Source organism: Tamandua tetradactyla, chromosome 20, assembly GCF_023851605.1.
Source record: "Tamandua tetradactyla isolate mTamTet1 chromosome 20, mTamTet1.pri, whole genome shotgun sequence".
NCBI classification, from domain to species: Eukaryota; Metazoa; Chordata; class Mammalia; order Pilosa; family Myrmecophagidae; genus Tamandua; species Tamandua tetradactyla.
The window spans coordinates 11,314,757-11,336,517 of record NC_135346.1 but is presented as its reverse complement, the minus strand read 5'-3'; the positions used below and the strand labels follow the sequence as shown (position 1 = coordinate 11,336,517).

Here is a 21,761-nt window from a genome sequence, read left to right as displayed (position 1 = left end):
GTCCAAGTTGACAACTTAATCTAACTACCACAGATGGTATAATCTAGGAATGCCTAGGGTGTATAATCATAGTGTCTAAATGTACAAATGTAAAAAATTGTTTTTGCATGAAGAAGAACACAGGAATGTCATAACTGCAGAGTGTTGAAAATTGATAATAATTAATATTTAAAAATGTTAACTTATGTGTGAGACTAAAGCAAAAAATGTTTATTTGGGATAAAGTTTATATTTTGACTAGTGCATTTCCTAATATAACTTATGTAGGCAGCTTAATTGAACACCATAAGTACATGGAACCTTGAGTAGGGCATGAGATTTGCTTGGTTTGTCCAGAGTGATGCCCCCATAAATCCCAGAGTGATGTGAACAGGGAGTAAAAAAGTATTTGCAAAGTCCCCTTGGGGGAATGGTAAGAAAGGTGGAAAATTCAACTTCCTCAAGTGTAGAATTCTTGATATTTTCACAAGCAGTGCAGACAACTAAAGCAATAGGCTGAGCCCCCAATCTTGGGGTTTGTTCATATGAAACTTAACCCCACAAAGGAGAGGTCAAGTCTACTTAAAATTAGGCCTAAGAGTCACCCCCAAGAGAACCTCTTTTGTTGCTCAGATGTGGCCTCTCTCTCCAGCCAACACAACAAGCAGACTCACTGCCCTCCCCCTGCCTACATGGAACATGATTCCCAGGGGTGTGGACCTTCCTGGCAACATGGGACAGAAATCATACAATGAACTGAGACTTAGCATCAAGGGATTGAGAAAACCTTCTCGACCAAAAGGGGGAAGAGTGAAATGAGACAAAGTGTCAACAGCTGAGAGATTCCAAACAGTCAAGAGGTTATCCTGGAGGTTATTCTTACACATTAAATAGATATCACCTTGTTAGCCAAGATGTAATGGAGAGGCTGGAGGGAACTGCCTGAAAATGTAGAGCTGTGTTCCAGTAGCCATGTTTCTTGAAGATGATTGTATAATGATATAGCTTTCACAATGTGACTGTATGATTGTGAAAATCTTGTGTCTGATGCTCCTTTTATCTACCTTATCAACAGACAAGTAAAACATATAGAATACAAATAAATAATAGGGGGAACAAATGTTAAAATAAAGTTAGATTGAAATGTTAGTGATCAATGTATGGTACATATGAATTTTTTTCTGTTGTCTTTTTATTTCTTTTTCTGAATTGATTCACTGTTCTAAGAAATGATCATGGTGATGAATATGCAACTATGTGATGATACTGTGGATTACTGATTATATATGTAGAACGGAATGATCATATGTTAAAAAAAAGTGCTTTTTAATCTCCATATATTTGTGAATTTTCTGGCCTTCTGCCTGTTACGGATTTCCATCTTCATGCCATTATAATCCAAGTAAGTGTTTTGCATAATTTCAGTTTTTTTAAATTTACTGAGACTTGCTTTGTGACCCAACATGTAGTCTATCCAAGAGAATGATTTATGAGCACTTGAGAAAAATCTGTATCTAGCTGTTGTGGGGTGTAATGTTCTGTAAATGTCTGTTAAGTCTAATTCATTTATCCTATTATTCAAAATCTGTTTCCTTATTGATCCTCTGTCTAGATGCTCTATCCATTGATGAGAGCAGTATATTGAAGTCTCCACCTATTATTGTAGTGGTGTCCACTTCTCCCTTCAGTGTTGTCTCATGTATTTCGGGGCACTCTGGCTTGGTACATAAATATTCATGATTGTGTCTTCTTCATGAATTGTTCTTCGTACTAACACTTAGTGTCCTTCTTTGTCTCTTTTCATTATTTCACATTTGAAGTCTGATTTGTTGGATATTATATAGCTAGTCCTGTTCTTTTCTGATTGTTGTTTACATGAAATATCTTTATCTACCTTTCACTCTCAACCTATTTTTATCCTTGGGTCTAAAGTGAGTCTCCTGGGACAGTATGTAGATGGGTCCTGTTTTTTAATCCATTCCACCATCTATGTAATTTGACTGGGGAGTTTAATCTACTACATTTAATGTTATTGCTGTAAAGGCAGTACTTTCTTCTACCATTTTGTCTTTTGGATTGTATATTTCATATCACTTTTTTGCTCATTTTACCCTGATAATCTTCATTTTTACACTCTTTTCCAAACCTCTCTCCTGTCTTTCTGTCTGTCATGCTCTTTTTTTTTTAGCATTTCTCATAGAGCCAATCTCTTAGACACTCTGTGTCTGTCTGAGAATACATTAAACACTTCCTCATTTTTGAAGGACAGTTTTGTTAGGTATAGAATTCTTGGATGGTAGTTTTTCTCTTTTAGAATCTTAAATATATCATTCCACTGCCTTCTCGCCTCCATGGTTTCTGCTGAGATATCTGCACATAGTGTTGAGTTTCCCTTGTTAGTGATGGATTGTTTTTCTCTCATTGCTTTTAGAATTATGTATTTGACATTTGACAATCTGATTAGTAAATGTCTTGGAGTCGGTCTGTGTGGATATATTTTGTTTGGGGTATGCTATGCTTCTTGGATCTTTAATTTTATGTTTTTTCTAAGAGATGGGAAATGTTCAGTGATTATTTCCTCCATCATTCCCTGTGCCCCTTTTCTCTTCTCCTTCTGGGACACCGTAACATGTATATCCATGCACTTGATGTCGTCATTTAATTCTGAGATCCTGCTCATATTCTTTCCCCTATGCACTCTTTTGTGTGTAAGATTTCAGATATCCTTCCTCTAGTTCACTAATCCTTTCTTTTGTCACTTCAAATCTGATCTTGTAAGTCACCGTTGTGTTTTTCATCTCTTCTACTGTGCTTTCTTTCCCATAAGTTCTGCCATTTGCTTTTTTAAGATTTCTAGTCCCTCTTTAGGGTTGCCCAGTGTCTTCTTTATATCCTTCATCTCTTTTGCCATATTTCCCTCAACTCACTGATTTGATTTTTGAATTGATTTTGCATGCTTGTTTAAACAACTTTGTTTCAACTCCTATATCTCATTTGAAGTGTTAGTTTGTACCTTTGACTGGGCCATATCTTTGTTTTTCCTGTATGACTTGTAATTTTTTTTTTTTTTTTGGTGTCTGGGCATCTGATTTCCTTGATTAGTTTATTCTGGAGGTTGTCTTCACTCTTTTACCCAGGGTTTTCTTTTTGGTTGGCTTCGTTCTATCTTTTGGTGTTCAGTTCAACTTATTCTAGACCTGTAACATAGTTTCTATTTAATTGTTCAGAATTTTTCAGCTCATGTTTTTCTGGGTTTTGCCCTGCCTAAACAGAAACTTGATTTTTTTTTTTTTTAGGCTGGTCTCCCTAGATGCCAATGACCGTAGTCAGACTTCCCCGGACAAGACAGGCTCAGGCCTCAAGAAGGGGGTGTAACCAATATTGTTTCCCTGGTGATGATACCCAGCAGTTTGTTAGGGATTCCTGTGAAGCCTCTATACTTTGCTCTTCCTATCCTTCCCAGTAGGTGGTGTTTGTCAGCCTGCAACTCTTCACTGGTTTAAACTGGTGTGGCGCCTTTAATTCTAAATTGATCCAGTAGCTGCAAGGGGTGTGGTTGAGACAGAGGCTGATGTAGAAGATGGGCTTGGTGCTTAGCCCCTGGGGCATGAAATCTCTGATTGAAGGCTATGATTTGAGTTGGGCCCTACTCCCTTTTTCCTGGGGAAGATAAACCTTTTAGGGAATTAAATCCTTCACTTGTTACTTTGACTCTCAGACCTATATCAATCCCATCCTTGCCTGGCTCAGGGCTGACAACTGAAAATGCTTGAGTCTTTCTCTAATAATGTGTTTAGGATGGTTTAAAAAAAAACCCCTTTGAATGTAAAATGTACATTCTGCTGTGAATGTACAACTGCTGTGGAAGGCAGTCTGGCGGTTCCTCAGGAAGCTAAGTATAGAATTACCATATGATCCAGCAATATCATTGCTAGGTATCTTACTCAGAGGACATGAGGGCAAGGACACAAATGGACATTTGCACACCAATGTTTATAGCAGCACTATTTACAATTGCCAAGAGATGGAAACAGCCCAAGTGTCCATCAACTGATGAGTGGCCAAACAAGCAGCGGTACATATACATATGATGGACTATTATGCAGCTCTAAGACAGAACAAAGTCATGAAGCATGTAACATGGACGGACCTTGAGACCATTATGTTGAGATTTGCCAGAAACAAAAGGACAAATGCTATATGAACAGGTCATCAGGAGATAGAAATAGGGTAGAGATTGGGTAATTGGAGCTGAAGGGATACAGATTGTGCAACAGGATGGATTAAAAAATTCAGATATGGATAGCACAATACTACCTGATTGTAGCACAATAATGTTAGTACACTCAATGAAGCTGAATGTGAGAATGAAAGAGGGAGGAGTGCTGGGGGCACAAATGAAACCAGAAGGAAAGATAGACAATAAAGACTAAGATGGTATAATCTAAACAAAACAAAACAAAACAACAAACAAACAAAAATCCCTTTTCAGAGCAGATCCTTGCCCCGAAGTTTGCCTGTGAAGAGCCAGAGCTGGCACCTGGCTTCATGTGCCTGGTGGTAAAACCCTTTTCCAGTATTCTGAGCTGGACTGAATCTAAAAGTCCTGTATTGTGCCCTCTCTCCCCCTATGCCAGGGGATACCTCACGATTCCTTCCCTCCTTGCTCTGTTTATCTGAGTTTGGAACTTGCATTCAGAAGACCAAATCTGTTAATTAAACCCACAATTGGAACTAGGCAGGCTTGTTCTCCCTTGCTGTCATGCGAGGCAACCTCTTTTTCCCATAAGGAACTGTTTCTGACTTGAGCTTGCTGTGCTAGTGTGGAAGGGGTGCAGGCCTCTGGATTTTGGGGGTTTTACTCACAGTTCTCTGGTGTGATCTCGGCCCTGCCACCCATTCCAGACTAGTGTACAATATTTCTGGTTGTTGATGTCCCCAAAACAGTTGTTTCAGATAGTACCTGGCTATTTACTAGCTGCTCTAGATGACGTTAAATTCCACACTTTCCTACACTGCTATTTTGCCCCACCCTGTCTGATAATTCCATTTTTGGAAACACATCCGAGGAAATAAATTCAGGGATAACATTTAACATTGATTTTTATAACAAAATTATAAATGCAAGGAAGAAGAGAGCCTCTTCAACAGTGCTTTGAGAAGTGAATGGGAAGTAATTGGCCTCAGCTACCAGGGTGTCATTTGAGTTGTGTTAGGTAGCGAAGAAGAGAAGCTGGGTCCCACTCTGCTGCTGCTGAGTACTGTAGTCCCACAGAGGCTGCCCGGGGTGTGTGCGTATACGTGTAAAGTTCTGGAAGTCAGTCCACATCTCATCTGAAACTTCCTTCATGATTTTAGAATTTTTCAAACATTAAAAATTCTAGACACAAAGCTGCCTTTTAAGAATATATTTTATTATTGACTCAACTGAAACCAGAAATAAGCAGATGCCTAAGGAACCGTGCTTCTATGGCACTTAAATCTCACATATATTTAATGAACATAAGATCCCAGGGAGCTAACACTGCATTTTACAATCTCTGAGCACTGATCAATGTTCTTCTTAATCCTGTAGAATTTCTCCACATATTGAGAACGCCCTAGAAGTTCCACAAAATCTTCATCATGGGTAATTACCACAAGCTGGAAGTTACGTTGCTGTGAACGACTTTTTATTATCCTGAAACAATATATTTAGAACCTTTTATTACTAAAGAGCATAATCCTTACTTTTATTTGTCAGATACATAAGCGTGTGCCAACCAAGATTTTCCCTGAATGTCAGTCAGGGCCTCTGGCTGCCTGGTAGAAAGCGGGAGGAGGCGGCAGGGTGGACTAGGTCTTCAGCCCAGCCAGGAAGGAGATTCATCTCCTCTCCAAACAGTGGGGCTGCGCAGTCTGACTCCTCACCTACGTCTGACTTAGGGACTGGAAAGACTACAAACTAGTCTCTCCCTGATCACAAAGTTCTTAGTACAGCAGTCAGAAATGTTTTACTGAACTTTTATACCTAAGTTGCTCAACTTTAGCAGTCTGACTTATTTCTTTGCCTGGGATTTTCTTGACCTGTTACAAGTTTCTCTAGAAGAAAATAAAATGAAAAAATATTAAAAATAGACTACAAGTTAAGGGAAATAACATATGCTGTTGCTTTCTTGGGAGTTGAGTCTACTTAGAATTCTGCCACCACCAGAATTCTAGATGCATCACCACTATGACACACAAGGTGCCTGAGTGGGTGTAGAGTCAACTTTTTGTTCATTATCTACAGGGTAAGGAAGCCAGCCATGAGGCTGAAACTTGAAAGACTTTTTCTTTTAACTGACCACTCATTCATCCCTTACCTGGAATTGAATGTACTAGGGGTTTCAAAAGCACTAACCCTAGCACTTCTCAGCCTTTTCTAAGATCAAGTATAAAAGCATTAACCCTCACTTGCTGGTCACCCAGGACTACTGAAAGATGACTGGAGAAAGGTAGCTCTGTGGCTGCTCAATTCTCCTGGCCCAAACCCTGCTGGATAGGAAACATTATCTCTGCCAGAAAAAGTCTATCTGGAGCCAGGAATAACTTTTCTATCTCAGGGAAAGTGCAATTCTTTGCTCACATAGTACTCAGGCAAGGGCCGTCCATCCCTGAACTTTGTATGTGCAACAGGTGAACCAGGTAGAGGGTATGTACAACAATTTAACCCTCTCTGGATTCTACCTAACCACTAATGCTTTTTAAATAAAAGCAATTTCATCCCTGAAAAGTTACTGTTTGATACATGTAAAAAAACTGGGGAGTTCAGACAGTTCTAAACCCACTGCAACCTCCAACAAACGTCTTAGCAGGGGCAAGCTAACTCCTTTATACATGAAGGTCCTTATGGTAGGTTTTATAGGAAAACCAAACCAAAGCCAGAAACCTGTCATTATGACCTTCTGTGCTGGTTTGAAAGGAAGTATGTCCCCTAAGAAAAGCCATGTTTTAATATAAATCCCATTTCATAAAGGTAGAATAATCTCTATTCAATATTGTATATTTGAAACTGTAATGAGATCATCTCCCTGGTTGATGTGATTTAGTTAAGAATGGTTGTTAAACTGGATTAGGGGATGACATGTCTCCACCCATTTGAGTGGGTCTTGATTAGTTTCTGAAGTCCTATAAAAGAGGAAACATTTTGGAGAATGAGGGATTCAGAGAGATTCAGAGAGAGCAACACTACAAAGCAGAGAGTCCACCAGTCAGCGACCTTTGGAGATGAAGAAGGAAGACGCCTCCCAGGGAGCTTCATGAAATAGGAAGCCAGGAGAGAAAGCTAGCAGATGACGCCGTGTTTGCCATGTGCCTTCTCACTTGAGAGAGAAACCCTGAACTTCATCGGCCTTCTTGAACCAAGGTATCTTTCCCTGGATGCCTTTGATTGGACACTTCTATAGACTTGTTTTAATTGGGACATTTTCTTGGCCTTAGAACTGTAAACTAGCAACTCATTAAATTCCCCTTGTTGAAAGCCATTCCGTTTCTGGTATATTGCATTCTAGCAGCTAGCAAACTATAACACCTTCCTTATGAACAAACTTGGGGAGATGGAAGATGTCTGGGGCTGCTGTTCACCATGTAGTTCCTTTTCAAAGAATCTGAAGAATTACTATAAAAAATCCCAAGGAAAGATTCAGATATATCAGGGTTTTCATCACAGAATTATCTTACTTCAAAAATTATCATGATCTGCCCCCAAAAGTGAGATACTTACTCAACCAGAGCATGTGCAAGAGATTCAATGTTTTCTCGGTCAAGATTTGTTGTTGGTTCATCTAAGGCAAGGATACCACAATTCAAGCAGAACGTTTCAGCCAGGGCTAGGCGAATGATGAGTGAGGCTAATACCTGGAAAAAGGTACCAAACCTGAGCTGTACTGCACAGACCTCTTTTTCTTTACGTCCCACTTTGAGGACCTGACAAATCTCTTTAAAAGGGAAAAGTGGTTCACTGAGCCAGGTAAATTACTACTCTTCTGTTTAGGAGAGCCCAGAACTGTGACCAGACTCAAACCGTTCCAGAAGGTAAACTGCGTTATCTCAGCCTATCACTGAACCTATCACTGAGTAAGCCCATCTCAGACTATCACTTGCAATGAAATAAAATGCTAAAAAGCAATGCTGGTCCTACAAGAAAAATATCATTAACAGTTGTAACAACAACTTGAAATCACAGCTTGGAAACAGAAATCCCTTACAATTTATAAGTAATGATTCTAATATAGGTATACCAACCTTATAAATTCTTGGCCTTGCTGTTTTATTTCCTGATATTTGAGATTTGTTAAAAAAACAACCTGGATACATTGTATTTTCCCGAGCCTTTTTCACATTTAGTCATTTTTAATATCTCCATATTCTGTGATCCAAAAGAGGCACCATGTATCATGCTCTAACCCACACTTACATGTTTGTGTGTATAGTTTTGAGAGTGACAGAAAAAATCTTGGGTGAAAGTATCAAAAGTATAGGAGAATGATTTTTATTCATGCTTACCTGTAGTGAATCCAAGCAACTGAAACCATTAAGCATGTATTTTCATTTAATAAAAATCTAATTTTAAACCCTCAGACCCAGCTGAAGGGGACAGAGAATCAAGAGCATAGTCTTATTCTGAGGAGTATAAATGACTTTTGTGTGAACTGCAAATCTTCCTCCATCCGAATTTGTGAATGAGAAAGCCTCAGTGAGTTGGTGGATTTCATAATAGTTTACAGCTTCTCTCTGATATCTAGGGCAGGCCAACAGACTGCAGAAGTCACACACATAGCTTGGCTCTTTGGAGAAAGGCACTTAATTCTTTTCTTTGAATCCCAATGCTGCCAACTTGATCTCTAACACCCACTAATATGCAGAGCCATGGTAGACCTCCAAGACCTCAGAAAAAGCCAATGTTGGGGCCTCAACCTCTTCAAGATGGTGGAGTGAGATCCTTCAGGACTCTATCCTCTCTTAGAAGCTTTAAATCATTGGTAAGAACTGCCAGAAGCATCTTTCTCAAAGCTCCAGAAAACATCAAAAATTGTAGTAACAGGGTAAACACCAAATCAAGAAAAAGGCTAATAAAAGTAGTAGGATTCCATGGTGCCTGGTTGGCACCTACCTCAGAGAGCAGACCCATGCTCCCAGTGTGGATCCCCGATCTTGGTTCTGGAGGGAGCAGAGTTACCCTTGTGAACATGTACGTTTGGTCCAATCTATCTGGTGGTGGCTTGAGGGATGCCATCAAACCAGAACTTACCCTGTGTGTAAAAGACAGCTCACAGAACTCTGCTACAGAATATTGTGGGAGAGCATAAACTGCTGCTTAAGGCAGGGAATTGCTGGCTATAGGACATAAAGTGCAATGCCCTTACCATGAGAAAGCTGTTTCCTAAGGAAGAAGAGGCATTCCTATCCATGTGAATGGGGATTTCTAGGGCCACATGTGCAGAAAGAATCAGGGAGGCCCCTACACTCTGGCTTTCAGACATTCTTTTAATTCATTATATGGATAAGCTCTGAAGGCTCAAGTAGAATAGCACGAGCAATTCTGCAAGTCTGGGAAATGTGGTTTTCTTCTTCTTTTTTTTTTTTTTGTTAGTTTCTAGCCTTCAAGGAAAACTCTGTTATAACACTAGCTGGATATAAGCTTAAGGAACAGACACCTCAGAGTCTCAATTTAAGTAATAACATATTAATATATTAAAATGTTCAGGTTTCAACAAAAGATAACAAAAAATAAAAAGAAACAAGAAGCAATGGCTGAGGCAAAGGAGAGGATTCAAGCATTAGGAATCATCAATGAGGAGAACCAGAGCTGGGATATATTTTAAAAAAAAAGTCTTAAATCTGCTCAGAGTTAAAAGAAAATATGAACAAAGAATTAAAGGAAATCAGAAGAAAAAAAAAACAGATGAATACAAAGAAATAAATGATCCTGGATGGCACTTAGGAAGGGGAGAGAAAAGGCTCAAAAGGACATTATTGGGACATATGAAAAAACTAGGATATAAACTATAGTTTTATACCAATGTTAAATTTCTTGAACTTGGTAGCTATACTTAAGGTGTTTACATAAGTGGATGTTCTTGTTTTTTGAAATGTATGTGGCAGTAGTAAGTGCTCAAGGAGCAAGATGTATACAACTTACACTCAAGTGTTCAGAAATGGACAGACAGTCATAGAGCTATGGATGGAAAGATGAATAGTTTAGAATGATATGGCAAATGTGGTAAAATGTTTCAGTTGATGGAGCTGTGGATCTAGAAGTAGGCAGGGGTATGTTAGAGTTCTCTATGTATTATTCTTGTAGCTGTCCTGTGTGAAAGTATTTCATAATAGTTTTTTTTTAAAAAAAGCCAGCGTTGGGTAGAATGGAGTCTGAATGAAGTTCCTATTGCACCTTCACCAAAGCATTTGTATCTTCTTTCCTCAGACCAAGGAGGTAACTACTGCTAATTAGTTTTTGTAATTTAGAGTAGCTAGGGGAAATCTACTTTTGCTTAGAAAGTACCTTTAACAGTATTTTTAATCCAAAGAGAACACGTTCTAAACTCTGTATTTTCTCATTCAGAATTACCACTAAGAATCACCAAAGCAAGTATGGTATGCTGATCATACAGATCATAAATTTGTCATTTTTGCAGACTCTAAGATAATAATCTGCAGATGCCTTAAATTGGTATCAGTTGTCTGACCTGACAGCATATGCCTTGAGTGATTCTTTAAGCGACAATTGAAAAATTTTCATGATAATTCATAGAATGTAGGCATCCATTTCTACACTTCAAAAATTTTGGTAAGAAAATCAGCATCCATAGGTGTTATCAGACATAATCTTCTGCTTTTAACATGAAAGAGAAAGCCCAAGAATCTGTGATAACTTGAAAGGACCCAGCCTTTTTCCCCAAGGATGCAGGTCCTATTTTCTTGACTCTTTTAAAACCTTATTGTCTTCCTGGTTGTTGCTGTGTTCCATATCTCACTTAGGCTTTTCTCTCAAAGCCTCACCTGGAGCCAGACAGTTGGCATGATCTAGCACCTGAGCCTGTATGTGAGTGTGCTGGGAGTGGGGGGGAGGGGTAACGTGTGGAAACTGTGCGTATCAAGACTGTTTGCCCTAACAGACTCTTACATATTGTAATGCCTTTTCTGTTCCAACCTAGGATCATGGTTTACTAATATGTATATCATTGATGCTAGAACATATCCTAACGCACCCCACACCCTTTTTGAAATTAGGATGCATCTTATCTTAGAATTAGTATTTTTCTTTCTTAATGCACATAAATAGTGGTATATCTCCTAAGTGATGATATGGTACACCTATTCTGATAAGGAGCGCTATGAAACAATGAATTTGTTCTACATTTAGCCTATCCCATGTGAACATTTCCAGCCCTTCTCCTAAAAGCCTTCCTGACATAATATGCAAGAATGATGGTTAGTATTAGAAGTATAATGATGGTGGCTGAGCCTCATTCACTCTACCTGGCAGCAAGGAAAGCTAGAAGGAAATTCCCACCATTCAGTGGAAGCCTTGGGTGCTTCTACTACGTTGGTCTTGACTTCTCACTTTCGAATCCCTGTGTACAGCTGGCTCTAGGCTCTTGAGATACCTGCCTTTTGTCCGGCACTGCATCGTCCTCGCATATCCAAGGCTGTGTCTCCCTTTAGCATCACCACTCGATAGTTGTAATTCCGCCTTTTGTCAGAAGCTGATACGTTTTCATCAGCATCAGACCGAATTTCTATGTATTCAATATCTGCCACAGAAAGAAGATTTCAGAGGAACCTAAACTCTGTAGACTTTTGTCAGTTACGAATATTATATCAAGTAAGTATAGGAACATGTGAGGCTGATATTTCCAGGGAAACCTGGCTGGGCTGGAAACTATTTCTCTGGCTACGAGGATTCAGGAGACCTGGTCTCCTAACCAGAACCAAACCAGATGCCCCAACCTTTAGCCTCAGTTGTGACTGTCTTAGTTCCCCTATTAAGAATTTCCTCCTACTGGTCTTATCATACTTTGGCTTTTCCCTATCTGTACTTCAACAGAACCTATTATGTCATTGGCTAAATATAATGTGTACCACAGCTAAATATGTAAGTCCTGTCAGGCTTTGGAACAGTAAACTTTGCATATTCTTCTTGCTACAAGATGTTAAGATAAGAACTCTTAGAAAACTCTCAAAAACATGGTCAGTATTACCAGGGAGGTCATACTGGCATAGTGAAAAGTCATGGGGGAAGAACTGGGACAAGCCTATTGGAAAGGGCATTCATGATACCCTATTAAATACCTTGTCCACGATAGGTACTTCGCCAAAGATCACGAATAATTTTATTGATTTCTTCCATTTTCATACTGTGAAATTTCATTATTGCTCTGGAAAAAGAAGTTATCGGTACTTTAAAGGAAAAACATCATTGATGAAAATATTTTTTATAATATGAAAAATCTATAAATAAATATAATAAAATAGTAATATGTTACATACATAACAACAACAAAATAACATTACATTAAATATGAAATAACTTCAATTTTTATAAGAACTGGAGAAAATAAATGAGATGAAACCTTGCTGCTTGACTAGTAATGCAAACTGCCAGGAACATTCTCCTTTCCATTTTCATTTTCTATGACATAAACGCTTAAAAATACTTAAAAACTTCTATTCTGGAAAATGTAATTTTTAGTAGACTTCTTCTTAGGCCATAATAACTCTGGAGAAACTGTCTCCACTGATCTCTACCTGTTACAGGAAAACCTGCTGAACAGATAACAATGAGTGAGTACGTGGAGGATATGGTTAGCAAAGTTTGTCTATGAGGAGACAGAAGAGTCTCTGGAACTGCTGCCTTTTCCCTCTTCTGTTACTATGAGGTTTACCACAAGTCAGCCTCTGATGCTTTTATTCTTTAGATTTCTGAATTTTTTTTTACTAACCAGAAATAAGCTTTGGTTCAAAGAGGGTGATTTAGAGGCTTAAGCCGAGCTGAACCTCTTAACTTTTCCTCTGCCCTCCTAATTGCAGATTTAGAAATTCTAATTCCAAACATGTGCATTAAGTTCTATTTAGTCACGGCACTCTCCCCAAAACTCCTTTTCATTTTCTACAAAGAAAGAAAGAAATGTTTGTAAAGACAAAGACGGTCTGACAGTCAAAATCTAACCCTGTTTCTACTACAGCCATCTTTCATCAAAAAAGCCCTTAGGTACTCTGGAAGCTGGCTTATGAGCTAATAAATGTTGTACTAGTGATAAAAAGACAACATCACTGCCATCACTAAACAAAGGATGTGAGGTGAACTTACTTCCATTTGCAGGCTTATCTGATATATACAGAAAAAGAAACTGAACGTAATGCTACTGCCTCTGCAAAATCATTTCATGATCTGGTTCACCAGCAAAAGAGAAAGAAATGACTCAACATAAATACATTTTAAATATCAGATGAAGGAGTTTGAAGTAGAAAAGATAGGAAAAAAACCATACTCTGTTTGTTGATGAGAATACAAGTCTCCATTTTCTACTTTAAACATCTATCTCAGCCTAACATTTTAGGTTCCTTTTGAAGGGATGGAGACAAAGTTTGTAAATTTTACCTAAAACAAAATTCACAGATGTTCTTGGGACTGATCACGTGAAGACTGTTTCCCACAGCTTTATACGTTATCCTGGGTTTTTCAAAGGACTTTTTAAAAAAGCAATCTTTCTATTTGAGTCAGAAATCCTCAATAAGTAACAAACAACCATTCCCAATGTGGAGAAAAAAGCTCCAGGTGAGGCAGGGCTGTCCATGGTCTCTGCCTTGGCATCCTTGTACAACAGTGGTGGCATATCGGCCTGGTACACAGGTCTGCTGAGTTGTAGCACTGCAGGGAAAAGCTCTGGTCCTGAGAGAGATCCAGACCCACTAAGGAATCTTGTCAGACAGAGATGCTGCCTACTGCTGCTGGCTGGAATATTAGCTTACCTTTCTATCTTCTTTCTTTCTCCAGTGTGGAGTTCACAATACCACTATGCAGCATAGGGGATGATTAAGTAAACTACAGTAATACACTTGAGGAAATACTGTGATAATACTGGATATTATTAACGGGCATCTACCTTATGCTAAGCAATCATTGTGCCATTTAATCCTTAGAACAATACTAGGAATTAGGTTTTATCATCTTCATTTACCATTATGAAAATTGAGAGCAGATGAACATACTAACTTGTGTTAAGAGTAGAGAAAAGTAGCTAGGCTATTAAGTGGCTCTTGAATGTGGCAGTCAAAATTCCACCTTTTCAAGTCATCAGGCTCAGATTTATAAGTGAATGCTATCAAATCTTCAAGGTACTCTTAGCTCCAAAGTTTATAAACTATTACATAGCAAGGAGAAACATTAAGTTAAAAGAGAAACAAAAACATTTTGATACAATTTTGACTCGGAGTTCTGTAAAAAATCCTCAGTAAGTAAAGAATAGAAATTAAGTTTCTTAATCTCACAAAGTGACTTCATTAGATATCCAAAGCAAGCATCAAATTTAACATAAAAATATATAGAAGCATTCCTCCTAAAATTAAGAACAAGACAGGGTGGGCCACGGTGGCTCAGCAGGCAGAGTTCTCGTCTGCCATGCCGAAGATCAGGGTTTGATTCCTGGTGCCTGCCCATGTTAAAAACAAAAACAAAAACCCCAAAGAAATCTCATTAAATATGAAAGATAAACTACAGGGCCCAAAACAGTAGATTCAATAATGAAAAGATATCCATTTCCCCCCAAGTAATCCATAAACTAAATGTAATACAAACAAACAAAAAAATCTCAATTAAAAAAAAAAAACCCACAAACATAAAAACCTTTTTAATGACAACCACAAACTGATTAGGTAAAGTTCATACTGAAGAAACAATGCAGAAGAACAAAGTCAGGGTACTGGGGCAAGAATAAATAAACATGCTGGTGGACAGAAGAGAAAATCCAGAAAAATCCAAATAAATATAGAACTTTCGGTTTATGACAGTGACATTTCAAATCAGTGGGAAAAGCACTGAATAGTGTTGGAAAGAGGGAAAAAAAAAGTAAAATATTATAACTACACTTCATCACAAGCCAAAATAAAAGTCAAAATCAATTTAAATATTAAAAGCTAAAGTAAAATAAAATTACCAGAAAATTTCAGGGTTGGGAAGGCCTTTCCAATTAAGGTACAGAATTAAGAAACTATAAATAAAAGTCTAACGATTTGACTACCCAAAAGTTTAAAGTTATAAATGATACTACAAAGTTAAAGGACAACTGACAAACTGGGAATAAATATTTGCAACGTATGTGGAAACAATTAATTTCCAGAATCTAGAAAAAGGTGATCAAAATCATGAAGAAAAACACAACCTAACAGAAAAATTGGCAAAAAGATATGAACAGACAATTCTCAAAGAAGAAATACAAATAACCAACATATGAAAAGACATTTAACCTCAATAGTAAATAGGGAAAAATGTAAATTAAAGTGAGAACTTTTCTCCAAAACAGGATTGGCAAAAATTTAAAAGGCTGATAATATGAAATGCAGACATGGAGAAATGGGTATTTTCATACACTGCTGGTGGGTATATAAGTTGCATAAGGATTTTTGGAAGTCAATTTGGCACTAGCAAGTAAAAAAATGCATATTCTGTCCTAGCCAGTAACTTCATTTCTAAGAAGTTATCTTTCTGATATATCTGCACAAGTGTGCGAAGAAATACACTGCAGTATTATCTGTAGTAGCATTTAAAAGCTTTCTAATACACTCATGAGTAATTAAAGTAGATAATATCTATTTTTTTCAACTAATTTTTTATTAATTAAAAAAGATCTCTATTTTATAAAATATTATGTAGTCATAACAATAACAAAGTACTTAAACATATGAACATAAAAGATTTTCATCATAGAAGTGAAAAAAAGTAACAGAAAAACACCTACAGTGTGATATCATCACATAAAAACAAACAAAAAAAGATCTACTCGCGTGTTTATACATGTAAATGTATTGTGAGGAGAATGAGGATGTCACTAATGTAACTATTACTTAAGTGTTACACATTGATATGGAAATGAACATGAACCCAACCTGAACTGTGTTCAGTTATCTGAATAGTAATGGGGTATGGGGAAGCATTAATATCTGTAATACAAGGCTGAATGAGTTAAGTCGGATAAGAGGTACAAAATATTACAGAATATTAAAGGAAGGAAAAAGTCACAGCTATTTGGGAAGGGCCTCATCAAGGTAATATTCCAAGGAGGAGAAACAGTGAAAGAAAATGTGGAGTAGCTTAGGAGAACAAAATTATTCAGTTCAGCTGGAACACAGTAGGTAGTGAGAGATATAATGGGAAAGACCAGATAGGGAAGGAAGTCTTCCCTAAAATTATAAGGGTCACTGTTAGACTCGGCAATTCTACTCTTAGGTATATACCCCAAAGAATGGAAAGCAGGGACTTGAGCAGCTACTTAAACACCAATATTCACAGAAGCATTGTTCACAATAGCCAAAAGGTGTAAACAACCCAATTGTCCATTGACCGATGAATGGATAGACAAAATGTGGTTATACAGACAATGGAATATTATTTAGTCATAAAAAATGATGTTCTGATACTATAAATGGATGAACCTTGAAAACATGCTAAACAAAAGCCAGACATAAATGGGATTCCCTTATATGAAATAGTAAATATCACAGAGACAGAAAGGAGATTATGTTACCAGAAACGGGGATGGGAAATGGGGAGTTAATGCTTAATAGGTAGAGTTTCTGATTGGGGTGATGAAAAAGTTTTGGTAATGGATGGTAGTGATGGTCACCCAACACTGTAAATATAATGCCACTGAGCTGTACACTTAAAAGTGATTAAAATGGGGTAGGCCACGTGGCTTACCAGGCAGAATTCTCACCTGCCAGGCTGAGACCCAGGTTTGATTCCCAGTGCCTGACCATGCAAAAAAAAGGCAGTAAAAGTGATTAAAATGGCAAATTTTATGTTAGTACAATAAAAAAAAATTTTTTTTAGAAGGAATAAGTCTTATTTTTTAGGAAGATAGCCTGACAGAAGTTTAATGGGGGAGGGGAGGGGGAGAGAATGTGTGTGGTAAGAGGTAAGAGATGGGTGAAGCCACCATAATAATAAAGGTGAGAATTAAGGAGGGCCTGAATTAGGCTGGGGCCATGAAAGGAAAGCAGCTCTGGAACAATATACTGTGGGGGAACCCTGTAGGAGATGAGTGTAGACTGACCTAAAGATTAACTTACCACACATTTTAGCACCTAGATTTTACAGGTAATTATTATTTAAGAATGACACTGAAGATCCATATCATTCTGGTGAAACAAAGATTTGAATGTCAGGAGGCTGGAAACTGTTGTGGGCAAGTAGTGACCTGGCTGGTACATCATCCTAACCAACTGCCTCAAGTATGCATATCATTCAGTTAAATGCATATACTAACTCATGTCATTCAGTTAAATGCATATACTAATTCATGTGAAGTGGTATGTCTTCTTTGTGAAAACTGGTTCCTAAAAGAAAGTGGGGAAAAAAATCTAAGATCTAAGAAAATGGTAGTTTATAAAATTACTTTGGTTTTGTATTTAAATACTCATGAAGTATTTCCTTAAAAATTTCCATAACAATTACTGCTCTTTATAATGGCTTTAGTGGTATATACAATTTTGGTGGTCCAGTAAGTCTTAGGATAAAATCCTCACAAATGACAAGCATCAAACGTATTTCCCATTTGAAAATAGGCACCACAAAGCCAGAGACAAAAAGACGTATTGGTGTTTTGTGAGTGGAACTGCTTCTGTCCGTGTCCTTCTTTACACAAATACTTCCTTTAAATGCCAGGTTGACTACTGTCCTTTGGTCCCTGTTTGTACCATGCTTCTGCTCCAGCACTCAGATGACTGTTCTCTTCTATTCTAAGTTGTCCAACTACCTCTTACACCCGGGCCTTTAACGAAAAGCTTCTATAAGTCTCTGAGCTATTTTCTTCCTAAGCAAACATGGGTCCCAACTTGATGTCACAAGTGAAACAGCATACTAGTTCTCCCCAGGACAGTAGCTCAGGGTTCTTGCTGCTGCTCAGAGGGCCACTTTTCTAATCATCTCAGAACTTTGCTACTAGCAGAGAACTTAAGGCCTGAAACGGAGTCATTACAGAACAAGCATCTAAAGGTGTTGGGAAAATATTATCTAAATAGGCCAATGCCAGCTCTTTCCTCTTTCATTCTTTCATTTGAGTCTCTAGGACTCAAATACCGAGGAAGGTTAGCTACTGTTTTGTAAAATCTGAACTGATGCTCACAATCAGAAATGCCATAAAGGCAAATCTTGAGCCAAATTTCCCCAAGGTCTTCAATTATTTCACTGAATAAAATATTAACTGAAGTACCAAATACATATGTGCCTTATTTCCTAATAAAAGTAAATAGTTCAGAAAGATAAAAATTAAAACTATTTAAAATAAAAATTAATGAAAACTATCCAAGTTGGAAAAAAACAGAAAAGATTTTATTTGAAAAAGACGACCTCTAACTACAGTTTTCTTATCCCTGAGTTTAAAATTTTACCAAACTCTGAAATCTAAAGATTGATGAAAAATGTCTGAGCATTGTTATCCATTTTCACATTACTTTTCCTATTATGGGAACTTCCTGTAGTCCTGCATTTGAGTTAGTGGAAGTTCTCTCATATGAGGAAAATGGTATTAAGTATCATGTTCCAAACTCACAGTGACTTTCATTACTTAGCAAAAACTCAAAATCCCTAATTTGCCCAATTTAAGTTACACATTTAAAAGAAAAGTGACCTTTTCATGGATAAAGCCCTTAAATTTTGGTAAAATAAAAAAATCTAAACTAATTTCCTTTGATTGGACTCCAGAATATCAGCTTTTTAAATTCAGGCAATAGCCCAATGATTACCCAAGATAAAATATTTGGTTTAAAAAACACTACAGTGAGTGTAGAAATTCCCCTGGTGCTTTTTTGGTGCTACTGAGGCTGATATGAAAATGTACTGCATCCATGAAAGGGTGGCCAAGAGGTGAGCCCTGAATAAGCCTTCATCCCAAAGCTCTCCTTGAGTGCAGGGACTCAGAGCCTCCCACACAGTTGGATGCAAAACTGTAAAAGTTATGTATTTCCACTGAGTTTCAGAAGTGTGACCTAATATGTAACATTCCACACCTGGGAAAAATGACAGTGGAACATTTTGGGCACACAGTAGAACACCATACCTGACTGATACATTTCAAAATCATTTAATTTTAATTCATACATTCTAGCAGTATGAAGATAAAACATTCCATATAATGGATGTTTTCTCCCTTCTCATCTAATGTAAATCTGTCTCTGACCATTGGCTGTGCTTACATTCAGTGATGCTTTTAGATGATTACTAATAACAGATGGTAATCAGCTTTTCTTGAAAATGCACTGCTAATTTCCTGTGTTTCCTTAAATAGACAGCTGAATGCAACCATTACACTGACTGCACGCTTCATTTTAAGAGCTGAAACAATAAGGGAAATTTTGGACTTTACTTACTTCAAGGTGAGAAGACAAATTTAGGGTTCGTAGTTTAAACCTTAAGAAGACATTAGAGAAGCCACCGTTAACAAGCAGTTTGCAAACAAAGGCCCATTTTTGGGAAATCTATACCACTTCTTTTCTTCTTATTTAGAAGAATCCATTTGATTACCAGATAACTGAACCCAGTAAACAGCAAGCATAAATTGCTGGAAAGCACCTCCGCATCCGCTCTCCTCTCTTTCCCCCCAGCACCCCACATGTCACAAACATATAACTAGGTCCGTGGCTGGCCCCATCAAATCCCCTTGCATGCCCTCATCCTGTTCAGTATGATGCCTTTGTGATTTAGGTACTTTGCTCTGATGGAATACCCTTCCATACAGACTGTGGAGCACTAACTATGGTTTCCCCCTTAAGACTGTGCACAGTTTGAAGGAGGGACAAGGTATATAACATTCCTGTCTTCACAGAGCCTCATGAGAGAGGACAGAGCAGGAATCTTTGGATGAACATATATCTTATGTGAAATTCTTCTTGTTCCTGCTATCACTAGCTCTCAGGGATAGCTGGAGGGCTCATGGGTATGGTTTTCTATTTAGCTAAATATGAAACTCCAGGTCTGTAAGTTAGTATACTAAAAGGAAGAGCTGAACTTGCACAGCAGCAGGATACTTGCAGTAAAATTCAAAACAAACAAAACCTATCTACCTAACCTGACCCCTCAGTAATTTAGCTATCACCCCATTTTTCTGCTTTCCTCCACAGTAGAACTTTTTACAGCAGTTATCTATACTCACTGTCTCCATTTCTTACCACCTATTTTCTCCTCATCAACCAGACTTCAGTTATGACCAGCCAATGAGAATGATCCTCCAAGTCATCAGCAACCTCCAGTTTGTCATATTCACGGGCTACTTCTTAGTACTCATCTTATTAGACCCCTCAATAGCATTAGGTTCCTGAAATACTTTCTTCACTTAATTTTCAAAATACTGCACTTAAAATTTTTCCCCCTTCTCAGCAGCTGCTTCTTCATTGGATTTGTAAACATAATAAGTCTTGAGAATCTTCTCTTTTCTATCTATAGTCATTCCATTATGTAATCTCATTCCATGGCTTTAAGTAGCACATATATGCTGATGACTTTATACCGCCCCTGAATTCTAAACTCTACATTGTATATCCAACTGCCTGCTTGACATCTCCACTTAAAAGTCTACAGGCAACTCAAACTTGAAGTGCCCCAAACAGAATGCTTGATTTTCCCTTCCAAATCCTGACCATTTCAGTGATGGCAACTTGCTCCCCAGACATCCTGTTGCTCAAGTAAAAAATATGTAGGAGTAATCTTTGATTCTTTTTTTTCCTTTTCCCACCTCTGTACATTCAATTCAGAAGTAAGACCTATCACTTTACCTCCAAAACAAAGCCTGAGTTCATCTACTTCTATTTTCACCGCTATTATCCTAGTCCAATGCTCCACCATTTCCTGGGTTACTACAACAGTCTCCTTGCTTGTACTCATAGCCCCCTAAAATCCATTCTTCATACAGCAGTCACTGAGATCTTTTAAAAATATAAATCAGATTATATTACTTCCTATTATATTAATAGGAAGTTATTAATACAATAAATATATATATTATATAATGCTTAAAACTCACTAGGGTTTCACAACACACTTACCTCTGGAAACTCTCACTCTCACACCTCTTACTCTCTTGACCACCATACTTTAACCATACTTGTTGTCTTCCTATTTCTTGAACACCACCTGTTCACACTGATCTCAGGCCTCTTTGTTAGCTTTTCTCTCCATCTAGAACACTGGCATCCCTGAATTTTGCCTATCTTGCTACCTCTCATCAATGAGGTCCCAGCTTAAATGCCATTTCCTCATCTTCCTGTAGAAAAGGTCTAAAGTAGTGCCACAGTTACTCTCATATAATTTCATTATAGCATCTACCGCTATTTGCAATTTTCTTGTTTATTAATATATTTCTTAATTTTTTTCTTTATCCCTGTATACTTAGTACCTAGTACAGTACCAAGCATTTCATGAATTCCTAATACTCATACTCTAAATTAGGAATGTGAGTTATGTAACAATTAAAAAAATACCTTTCTATAAATATTAACTTTTTAAAGGTTAAACAATAAGGGCCACTATGGTAGCAGCATGGCATAGT

The 21,761-nt window shown here is 37.7% G+C and overlaps 1 protein-coding gene across 3 annotated transcripts in view; it reads right to left on the bottom strand.

Moving 5' to 3' along the window:
• Positions 1-5,378: 5,378 nt before the first annotated feature.
• The window catches only part of RAD50 (RAD50 double strand break repair protein), a 286,023-nt gene continuing 269,640 nt past the window's right edge, over positions 5,379-21,761 (bottom strand). For 2 of the 3 annotated variants that reach the window (XM_077138398.1, XM_077138397.1), the window contains exons 22-25: positions 12,295-12,380; positions 11,614-11,756; positions 7,724-7,857; positions 5,379-5,659 (exon numbers count right to left, since the gene is read on the bottom strand). In XM_077138398.1, coding sequence (XP_076994513.1) covers positions 5,473-5,659; positions 7,724-7,857; positions 11,614-11,756; positions 12,295-12,380 — 550 coding nt within the window. In that variant the 3' untranslated portion in view covers positions 5,379-5,472. Of the gene's footprint in view, positions 5,660-7,723; positions 7,858-11,613; positions 11,757-12,294; positions 12,381-17,273; positions 19,628-21,761 lie in introns of those variants that run through there. The other variant, XM_077138399.1, reaches the window with a different exon arrangement.